The sequence below is a fragment of the Sylvia atricapilla genome, chromosome 6 (genome assembly GCF_009819655.1).
Source record: "Sylvia atricapilla isolate bSylAtr1 chromosome 6, bSylAtr1.pri, whole genome shotgun sequence".
Taxonomy (NCBI): Eukaryota; Metazoa; Chordata; class Aves; order Passeriformes; family Sylviidae; genus Sylvia; species Sylvia atricapilla.
Genome location: NC_089145.1, coordinates 10,086,625 through 10,096,355, shown reverse-complemented (window position 1 = coordinate 10,096,355; position 9,731 = coordinate 10,086,625). Strand labels below are relative to the sequence as shown.

General features: G+C 62.9%; 3 protein-coding genes across 6 annotated transcripts; 1 reads left to right on the top strand and 2 right to left on the bottom strand.

The window, feature by feature from the left end:
- Positions 1-860: 860 nt before the first annotated feature.
- Positions 861-3,178, top strand: CHURC1 (churchill domain containing 1). Its single transcript, XM_066320733.1, has 4 exons — positions 861-1,165; positions 1,306-1,441; positions 2,267-2,337; positions 2,762-3,178. The coding sequence occupies exons 1-4, from the start codon at positions 1,127-1,129 to the stop codon at positions 2,852-2,854; spliced, it is 339 nt and encodes a 112-aa protein (XP_066176830.1). The 5' UTR covers positions 861-1,126; the 3' UTR covers positions 2,855-3,178.
- Positions 3,179-3,203: 25 nt separating this feature from the next.
- Positions 3,204-4,931, bottom strand: GPX2 (glutathione peroxidase 2). The gene is made up of 2 exons (XM_066320725.1): positions 4,353-4,931; positions 3,204-4,274 (listed from the first exon to the last, which is right to left on the bottom strand). The coding sequence occupies exons 1-2, from the start codon at positions 4,575-4,577 to the stop codon at positions 3,924-3,926; spliced, it is 576 nt and encodes a 191-aa protein (XP_066176822.1). The 5' UTR covers positions 4,578-4,931; the 3' UTR covers positions 3,204-3,923.
- A 563-nt stretch (positions 4,932-5,494) lies between these two features.
- RAB15 (RAB15, member RAS oncogene family) lies at positions 5,495-9,628 on the bottom strand. Of its 4 annotated transcripts, none has more exons than XM_066320726.1 (7): positions 8,883-9,628; positions 7,562-7,622; positions 7,366-7,426; positions 7,199-7,276; positions 7,034-7,123; positions 6,026-6,091; positions 5,495-5,931 (listed from the first exon to the last, which is right to left on the bottom strand). In XM_066320726.1, the coding sequence occupies exons 1-7, from the start codon at positions 9,004-9,006 to the stop codon at positions 5,776-5,778; spliced, it is 636 nt and encodes a 211-aa protein (XP_066176823.1). In that variant the 5' UTR covers positions 9,007-9,628; the 3' UTR covers positions 5,495-5,775. The 4 variants fall into 4 exon arrangements, with proteins under 4 accessions (XP_066176823.1, XP_066176824.1, XP_066176825.1 ...); XM_066320727.1 differs by lacking the exon at positions 8,883-9,628 and adding an exon at positions 7,732-8,859; XM_066320728.1 differs by lacking the exon at positions 8,883-9,628 and adding an exon at positions 8,091-8,859.
- Between the last annotated feature and the right edge of the window lie 103 nt (positions 9,629-9,731).

Here is a 9,731-nt window from a genome sequence, read left to right as displayed (position 1 = left end):
CCGATAGCCCCGCTCCCCCCGGGAGGGCCGGGCCGAGCCGACCGGGCGGGCGGGGACGGGGATGGGCGCAGGGACGGGGACGGGGACGGGCCGCCCGCCCCGCAATGCAGCACAGCGGCGCCCCCCGGCCGCCAGCGCCACCGGCACCGGCAGCAACACCAGCAGCACCGACACCGGCAGCACCGGCATCGGCAGCGCCGTTGGCGGCAGCGTCACTGGCAGCAGCGCCGAAGGCAGCGGCACCGGCACCTGCAGGCTGCGGAGAGGCGCAGCGCCCCGCCGACACCGGCGAGGGTCCCCGGCCACCCCCCTCGGCCAGCCCACGTGTCCCCCCGCTAGCCCTGGATGCCCCCCAGCTAGTCCCAGGCATCCCTCAGCTAGCCCTAGGTGTCCTCCACCAGCCCTGTAAGTTCCCCGACTCGTCCCAGGCATCCCAGAGTTAGACCTCCAGCTCCTCCAGCTTGTCCCAGGCACCCCCTAATTAGCCCTGGGTGACCCCCATCAGCCCTGGATGTCCTCCAACTAGTCCGTGTTGTCCTCCATCTAATCCAGGCAGCCCCCAGCTAGCCCTGGATGACCCCCAGCTAGCCCAACCCACCCTACAATCAGCTCTGTGTGTCCCCTACTGTCCCTGGATGCCCCCCAGCTAGTCACAGGCACTCCGCATCTGGCCCTGGGTGTTTCCCACTAATCCAGGGTGTCCCCCAGCCAATTACCAACACCCCACAGTTGGCACTGAACGTCCCCCAGCTAGTCCTGGATGTCCCCCAAATACTTCCCAGGGTCTCCCACTAGCCCTGGATATCCCCCAGCCAATCCCAGGTAGCTCCCAGCTAGCCCTGGATGCCCTTCGCTAGCCCTGGATGCTCCCCAGGTCACTCCAGGTGTCCCCCACTAGCCTTGGGTGCACCCAGGTAGCTCCAAATGTCCCAACTAGCCCAGATCCCGCAATCATTCCTGGTTGCCCCAAGGCGCCCCACAGCCCCGTATGCCCCGCCCATTTCGCCAGACCACGCCCATAATGCATAGACCACGCCCACACACAGCATCTCGGGCCCCGCCCTGTCACTGAGCCCCGGCCCCCCGGCTCAGGTCTCGCGACATTTGCGGGGGAGGGCGGTGCGAGATGTGCGGCGGCTGTGTGGGCACCGAGTACCCGGAGCGGGTGAGGGTGGGCGCGGGGGGTTCCGACACCGGTCCCGGTCCCGGTCCCGGTCCCGGTCCCGGTCCCGGTCCCGGTCCCGGTCCCGGTCCCGGTCTCGGTCTCGGTCTCGGTCCCGGTCTCAGCTTGTGCTCCCGCCCTAGGGCACCACCTGCCTGGAGGGCGGATCTTTCCTCCTGAACTTCGTGGGCTGCGCGCAGTGCGGCCGCCGGGACTTCGTGCTGGTCGACAACCGGGCCGAGGGCCTGCACGGCGGGGAGGAGATCGTCACCTACGACCGTGCGGTGGGGGGGCACCAGGGGGGTGGGGGCGTGAGGGGATGGGGAGCCTTTGGGATCTGAGGCTTGGGATTCTTGAGGGATAGGGGGCCTGAGGGGACCTTTGGGGTCTGCGGCTCTTGAGGGCAACATTTGGGGGATCCTCCAGCCGTCCGTGGGTCTTAGGGGTCGCTGAAGATTGGGGGTCTTGAAGGCTGGGAGGGATCGGGGGTCCGGGGATGTTGAATGTTGGGGTTTGGGGGAGACCTTGGGTCTTGAAGGTCTTGGGGGATGGTGAAGGCTCTGGGGGACCTCTGAAGTCCGGAGCTGGGGCGATCTTGAGGGTTAGAGAGGGCTGGAGGAGACCTTTGGGATCTGGGGGTCTTGAAGGCTGCAGGGCACAGGTGGAGGGCTGGGGGTGGCACTTGGATTTTGGGGGGTCTTGAGGGCTGGGAGGGACTCCTGGGGTGTGGGGGCTCTCGAGGGCTGGGGCGTGATGGGGAGGGCTCAGAGGTCAAAGGAGGGGGAGACCTAAGGGGGGATTAATTTGAGTAGGGAAATTTTGGGGCCCCAATATTTGAAAGGTCCCTGAAGGTGGGAATGGTGAATGCCCAGGAGGAGGATATCAAATTTTAGAGATATTATCAGGGAGCCGCCAGTGGGCATTAAGCGGGGTGAGTTGCTCTGGGGGGAATTTTGGGCCTTGATGCTTTGGGGACTGGGATGTCTATGCCCTGGGAGTGAGGGCAGGCACAGAGGATTGGGGTTTGTCCCAAGAGATTGGGAGTGGGGGCTACCCCAGGGACACTGTCCATGTTCTCTCACCCCGCTGTCCCCTGCCCCACAGACCTGTGCAAGAACTGCCACCACCTGATTGCACGCCATGAGTACACCTTCAGCGTGGTGGACGACTACCAGGTTTGTCTCTTGTCCCCAGAAAACTCTTCTTAACTTTGCCTCTGGAATTCCAGACACTCCCCCTCCACATGCTGATACCTACCTTTCCTGGGACAGAGCCTCGAAAGATTCAGAGCTACATCCCTGTGTTCAGGGCTACCTGGAGTCCCCTCAGCTCTAGTCCATGCCTTGTGGGGAGAGCCCAGCTCACTGGGCATGGGAACATGGGTGATGAGAGGGGGCTGTGACCCCCATTCCTCATTCCTGGCACATCTGCTATGCAGCACATGGCTGGAAAAAGGGCGCAGGGTGGGGCTGGAAATGAGATCCCTTGGCTCTGATTGCAATCGAGGATCAGGTACCGGATCTGGCTCGAGTTTCCCTGTGGGGGAGCAGGGCTGTGGCAGCCCCCCTTTTTCCAGCCCCTCCCTTTTCCTTCCCCCAGGAATATACCATGCTGTGCCTGCTCTGTGGCCGTGCTGAGGATTCCATCAGCATCCTTCCTGATGACCCTCGCCAGATGACCCCGCTGTTCTGATCCCCATGTGTATCCCAGGATGAGCTTCCAGGAGCTCCAGGAGTTCCCTGCTCTGTAATTTCTGGGGACAACACAGTCCTTGACATGATTTGCACCTCCAAGCTTTCAGCCTGGATGCAGTGAACACCCAACACTGGGATGCTCCCATGTTTCTGGAGCCTTTTGGCTCCGACCCTGGCTGCAAGGATGGGATGCAGTGCCATGCCCCAAGCCCCCCATGTGCAGAAGATGTAAAAGTGTCCCCAAAACAAGATCCAAAGGGATTCCCACCCCATCCTGCCTCAGGAGCCCTCATATGTGGGGTAATAAATGTGATGTATGACAGCTTGGTGGCACAGGCAGGAGTATTTTGGGGGTTGGCTTCACCCCCTGGAGTTGGTGAAGGGTGTTGGAGGCTGATGCACGGGGCTTCTTCCATCCCAGGAGCCTGTGCAATTTCTCCTTGGCCCTTCCCAGCACTGGAGAGCCCATTGCGCTCCCAGTGCTCTCCTAAACCCATCAAAGAAAGGACTTGGATCATTTTCCCTTCTCAAGGAGTTGGTTTGGGGCCACTTCCCCCTGCCCTGGAGTTTGTAACCTGGCTCTGCCCTGCTGGGAATTCCATAGTCCTGAGGCGGGAAGGAACTGGGTGTGGGAAATCACTGCCCTGGAGTGGGTAAGTGTTCCTCTTGGCACCGGCCCCAGCAACACCCATGGGGAACTGGGTGCAGCCGGCCTGGCACCCACCTATCCCTGAGCCTCCATTTCCTGGATCTGGCACCTCAGGGCTGCGTCCTCCTTCCTGGTCCCCCCAACAACCCCCAAAAACCACATGAGTGTGGGTATGTTCCCAACAACCTCATGGATCTATTTACGCTCTCAAAAACCACGTGGATCCAGGCACGCTCCCTCCGGCTCATTTATTGCCACCAGCCCACGCCGCCCCAGTGGCTCCAACCCTCTGCCCTCATCGAGCCCCCTCCCCTTGGAGGTTTCAGAGGGGGCTGTCATTCTACGGAGAGCTGGAGCCATCCCAGGGTGACACCGAAGCCAGGATCACACCAGAGCCAGGATCACGCTGGAGCTAGGATTACTTGGCCAGCTTGAGGAGACGTTGGATGTCGGGCTCCAGCTGGGCCGTGGGCACACGGGGGCTGTAGCGCCGGAACGGTTCCCCCTCAGGCCCCACTAGGAACTTCTCAAAATTCCAGGAGATATCGGAGCGCCGCACAGGGCTCCAGGTGACAAAGCGGGGCTCGGTCATCAGGTGCGTGGCCTCGTCGGCCGGTGCGGGCAGGTGAGCCTTGAGGTAGGCAAACACGGGATGAGTGTCGCTCCCGTTCACCTGGCACTTCTGGAACAGGGTGAAGTTGGGCTCAAAGCCACCCCCGGGCCGCACATACTTCAGGGTGTTGAGGATCTCGTCGTTGGTGCCGTTCTCCTGTGGCGGGGAAGGAGAAATCCAGAGCCCTGTGTTTCCCAGCTCCTCACCCCCTGCCTCATAGCCCATAGGACTTACCTGGTATCCAAACTGGTTACAGGGGAAGCCCAGCACGACCAGCCGCCGGGGGTAGCGGGCTTGGAGCTGGTTGAGCTGGGTGTAATCCCGCACCGTGGTGCCTCAGAGCGAAGCCACATTCTCAATCAGGACCACGCGGCCCCGGAAAACACCAAAATCCACCTTTTCCCCCTGCAAGGAGGTGGCGCTCAGGTCATAGAAAGACTTGGCGATGGGGACAGTCATGGCTGCAGGTGTGCGGCTGTTTGTGCCCCGTGCCCTGCACCGCCTCTTAAGGGCTTCCCGGTGCTCACGTCATGGTCCAAAGGTCTCCAGGCTCCACCGCGGCTCAGGAGAAATCGGAGCCGCCCGTCCCACCCTTGGAAGGAGGAAGGTGGCACGGGGCCAAGGTGATGCTCTACCTGCCTCAATAATTCATGGCACGGTGCGGTGCGGCTGCTCATCCTAGTGCCTGCGGAATGTGGGATGCTCCCAGCCTGGCACAGCCTGTTCCCGCAGGTTGGGAATAACGGTGAGAGTTGGGGAATAATAGGAGTCAGGGAATAACGGGAATCTGGGAGCTAGGGCTCTGTGGGGCAGAGGAGGAGGGGACAAGTGCCAGGAAGGAAGACTCCTTCTTTCCTGGTGCTGCCGTGGCATCACCTCTGGGGCCTCCTGTGCTGCTCATCCCAGTACCCACCAGTCTCAGGGGCCACTGGTCCCAGTACCAGCTCCATCCTTGGGTCTATCTGCTGTAGTGCCCACTATTGTCCTTCCTGTGCTGCTCATCCCATTGCCTGGCAGCATCCTGGTGTCCACCTGGATCCCAGTAGGTTCCACTATCTTGGTGCCCACCATCATCCCAGTAACCACCCATCCCAGCCTGCCACCATCCCACTGCTGGCTCATCCCAGTGCCACCACCAAGCTTTCCGGCCCTGTTACAGCAGGTAGCCTGGCAGGCCGTAGTGGTGGCCATGGCACCCCATGGCACTATTATGCCCCTTGTCCCTGTGCCCAGCCTGGAAAGGGGACACCATGCCAACAGCCCCAGATCACCCTCAATTATTGATCACTGCTCGGGTGTCCATACTCAGGCTGTGCCTGCCACCATGGCATCATGCCCACAGCCCCCCTGGAGCACACGGACCACCAGCCCCTCCACAGCATCACCTTTATTCTGCAAACCACTGTGTAAAACCGGGGGTCCCACGGGCAGAGGGTGGCACAGGGTGGGCACACAGCGCCTGGACAGCCCTCACCCTACCTGCAAACCGAGGGGGGCACAGGTGCCAGGATGGGGAGCCTCCCTTGCCACCTTCCCACCGCCCCTGTCCCCGGGGGTGTCCCGTGTTGCCCCACACTCCATGGGGGCTGCCCCAACTCTGCCCCTACCATGCCCCCCGACACAGCCTGGGGAGGAGGGGTCAGGGGGGTCCCAGCCTTCAACACCAGCAGGTTTTGGGGGTGTCCTCGCTCCCCAGGGGCTGCTGCTCATCCTCCTCCAGCCGGGCCAGGGTGGGGGCGCGGGGCAGCCCCCGCAGCTCATCCAGCTCCTTGCGGTGCGCCTGCAGTACCAGCTCTGTCAGCCGCGTGAAGGACTGTGGGAGAGGGGAAGGGTGAACCTGGGAGACCCCTCCAGTACCCCCTCAGAAACCACCCCCCAGCCCCCTTCCCTCCCCAGGCCCCTCCTACCTCCTTGATGTTGAGGTTGCTGCAGGCACTGGTCTCGTAGAAATCCATCCCGTATTCCCTGGCCAGCTGCAGAACCAGGGGTTTGGGGGGGGGGGGGGGGGAGGGTACCATGAGTTTGGGGATAGGGGGGATTCCATAACCCTGGACCCCCTCTCTGGAACATGCACAGCTGGGCACGGACACACAGGAGAGCTACCGGGGTGGGCTGGCATAGGGGCACACCTGGGGCTGGATGTTGAGTGCGGGGGGCCCTGGTAGGGGCACTGGGTACTTTGGGGTCCAGAGGTCACTGGGAGGGATACTGGGGGGTACTGGGTGCTTTGGGGGTGCAGAGGAGCACGATGGAGGTGCCGGGAGGGGTTGGGGGTTGTTGGACACCCTGGGGTAGCACTGGGCAGTGAAGGGAATTCCTGGATGCTCTGGAGCTGCAGAGGGGGAGTCAGTGGTCCCTCGGTTCCGACTGCAGCAGCATGGGGGGGGGGGGGGCACTGGATACAGGTAGGGCTGCAGGAAGTCTATTTGGGTCCATGTGGAATGCAGAGGGGGGCTTGTGGAGGGTCTGGCCATGCTGGGATTGCAGGGAGGTACACTGAGTGTTTTTGGGGTCAAGAAGTCCCAAGGGGAACACCAAGGGGGCCACTGTGTGCTTCAGGGAGACCATGCTGGAGGTGCAAGGGTAGGTTGAGGGTCTCTGAACGTTTTGCAGCTGGGGAACAGGGAGCCTTGGCGGTGCACAACCACTGCAGGAGTGGAGGGAAAGAGAGTTCCTGGACGCTGGAGGAGCTGGTGCAGCTTGGAGTGCCTGGGTACACACTGCAGGAGGGTGAGGGGGGGTCCTTGGTCATGCTCGAAGGGGCCAGGGGTGCTTGGGGGTTCCGGATAGAGGTAGGGCTGCAGGAGGGCTGTCGAGGTCCTGAGTGCAGAGGGGGCTCAGGGAGAGGCTGACCATGCTGGGGATGCAGGAGGGGTCCTGCCCCCTGGGGGGGGCACACAGCAGCCCCTGCTCACCTGCAGCCCTTGCTCTTTGGGCACTTGCCTCTTGTGCTCCTCGTCCGCCTTGTTCCCGATGAGGATTTTCTGGACGCCATCAGGTGCATACTGGGCAGGGGAACAGAGTAAGGACCCACACACACACGGCTGGGGATCCTCCAGGCCTCCCCCCTGAACTCCCACCTCATCCACGTCGCTCGCCCACTTCACGATGTGCTGGTAGGAGCGCTCGCTGCTGATGTCATACACCAGGAAAATGCCCTGCAGGGGGTGGGGGGGCGGCTGTTGACACCCCAAAACTGTGCCTCGGTTTCCCCTCTCCTGTGCACCAGGACAGGGAGCCCCCATACCTGTGCCCGTCGGTAGTACTGCTTGGTGATGGTCTGGTACCGCTCCTGGCCAGCTGTGTCCCTGCCCAGGGACAGTGGATCAGTGCCACCACCCATGGCATGAGTCTGGCAGGGCTCAGCCCCTACCTTGGGTGTGGGACTCAGACCCCTCAAAATTTCTTCCCTCTTCCCCCTGGGATCCAGTCCTGCCACTCACCAGATCTGTATCCGCACCTTGATCCCATCCACCTCGATGGTCTTCATCTTGAAGTCGACACCTGGGATTGTAATGGGAGAGGTTGTGGGGTGTCCTGGTGTTTCCCTCTGCAGGAGCTGCTGTCACTGTGGGCCCTCTGATCCCCTCTCCTGACCCACCCCATGCCCCACCATGGCCTGGTGCTGGTCCCCACACCCAGTGCCTGGCCTGGCAGGAGGCCCCAGTGCCAGGTGGTGATTCCCGGTGCTCCCAGTTTCCTGGTGCTGCAGCTGTTGAGTTCTCCCACTTCCTCAGAGCTACAGCTTCTCGGTGCTGTGGCTGCCCAATGCTTTCAGTTCCTGGCTGAACGCTGCTCCCAGTTCCCCATGCCAGAGGTGCCTGGTCCTCCCGGCTCTCCTGTGCTCATGATTTCCTGGCTCCCTGATGCTCCTGGTTCCCTGGAGCCGCGGCTCTCTGGAGCTCCCGGGTTCCAAGCTTCCCTATGCTGCAGCTTCCCGGTGGTTCCCGGCTTGAATGCCCGTGGTTTTACCGTTTCCCGATGCCCACGGCTTCCCGGTTCCCTGGTGCTGTGACTCCTGATGCTCCTGGCTCCCCGGTACCCACAGTTTTCCCTCTCCCCAGTGCCCACGGTTTTCCCGCTCTCTGGTTGCCTCTTCCCCATGTTCCTAGCGTTGCAGCTCTCCAGTGCCCACGGTTAACCCTTTCCCGGTGCCTTCGTTTTTCCCGTGCCCACCATTGCCCGATTCCCTGGTTCCCACGACTCCCGGATGCCCTGGTTTCCCGTTTCCCTCATCCTGTGGCTTTCCAGCTGCTTGGCAGTCCCAGTTCCCCGATGCCCACGGTTTTCCCGTTCCCTGGATTCCCGTTTCTCGGTTGCTGAGTCTCCCTTCTCCTCCCGGTTCTCCGGTTTCCACGCTTCTCCTGCTCCTCGGTTACCCATTTTCCCGTTTCCCCAGTGCTGCGGTTTTCCAGTACTCGCGAGTTCCTGGTGCCCACAGCTCCCCAGTTCCCCGGTTTCCCTTTTCCCCGGTACTGCGGCTCCCAGTGTTCCCGGTTACCCGGCGCTGCGCCTCCCCATTGCTCCCGACTCCTTGCTGCTCCCGGTTTCACGTTTCCCCGGTGCCGCGGCTCCCTGTTTCCCCGGTGTTCCCGGTTCTCTGGCTTCCCGTTTCCACGGTGCTGCGGCTCCCGGTCTTCCCCGTTGCCCGGTTCCCCGATGCTCCCGTTTCCCCGGTGCTGCGCCTCCCCACTGCTCCCGCTTCCCCGATGCTCCCGCTTCCCCGCTCCCGCCGCGGCCGCCGTGCGCTGCCGGTGCCGGTACCGATGGTGGAGATGTGGGCGGGGTGGAACTGGTTGTCGGTGAACCGGCAGAGCAGGCAGGTCTTGCCCACGCCCGAGTCCCCGAGCAGCAGCAACCGGAACAGCACGTCGTACTGCTTGGCCATGGCGGGCCCGGGCCGCCGCCGCCGCCACACCGGGGCCGCTCCGGGGCCGCGAGCTGCGCCGCCGCCGCCGCGCCGGGCCGGGCTGGCACCGGGGGATGCACCGGGGCGGGGCGGGGCGGGGGGAGGCGGCGGCGGGAGGGGGCACCGGGAGGGGAAACGAGGGGGGCGACACCGGGGATGGACCGGGGGATGCTGTGGGGAGCCGGGGAAGGGACACCGGGGATACACCAGGGATACACCGGGAGATGCTGTGGGGAATTGGGCGGTGACACGGGGGATGGACTGAGAAGAGAGCTGGGGAGAACGGGAGGACAGAGCCAGGAATGCACCGTAGGATATGTTGGGGATGCTCTGGAAAACAGGAGGTGGGAGACAGGCGATGTAGCAGGGAGACCAGTGGGGACTCCGAGGGATATACCCGGGGTTTCTCTGGGGGCATTGGGAAGGGGACAGAGGGGGTACAGCAGGGGACACTCGGGGGACACAGAGCTCCACCAGAGGGGCTGGTGACACTTAGGAAGGATGGGATTGCACCCAGTGGGACCTGGACAAGGGTGGGTTGTCCAGGTTGTCCTGTCCAGGGACATGGTTCCTATGGGAGCCTCGTGGGGATCAGCAAGGCCAAGGGAAGGGTTGGCACACGGATCACAACAACTCCCGAGATAAGTGCAGGATGGGAGTGATGGGATGGAGACCAGCCCTGACAGGAATGTAGGGGGGATGAG

What these genes read in the sequence shown, in the direction of transcription:
- RAB15 (XM_066320726.1), bottom strand. Translation starts at nt 9,006, where the DNA reads ATGGCCAAGCAGTACGACGTGCTGTTCCGGTTGCTGCTGCTCGGGGAC. An exon ending in AAGGTGCGGATACAGATCTG is followed by an intron (nt 7,427 to 7,561) that starts GTGAGTGGCAGG and finishes GTCCCTGGGCAG; the next exon opens with GGACACAGCTGGCCAGGAGC. An exon ending in GCAACCTCAACATCAAGGAG is followed by an intron (nt 5,932 to 6,025) that starts GTAGGAGGGGCC and finishes CCTCTCCCACAG; the next exon opens with TCCTTCACGCGGCTGACAGA.
- CHURC1 (XM_066320733.1), top strand. Translation starts at nt 1,127, where the DNA reads ATGTGCGGCGGCTGTGTGGGCACCGAGTACCCGGAGCGG. An exon ending in GCACCGAGTACCCGGAGCGG is followed by an intron (nt 1,166 to 1,305) that starts GTGAGGGTGGGC and finishes CTCCCGCCCTAG; the next exon opens with GGCACCACCTGCCTGGAGGG. An exon ending in GCGTGGTGGACGACTACCAG is followed by an intron (nt 2,338 to 2,761) that starts GTTTGTCTCTTG and finishes TCCTTCCCCCAG; the next exon opens with GAATATACCATGCTGTGCCT.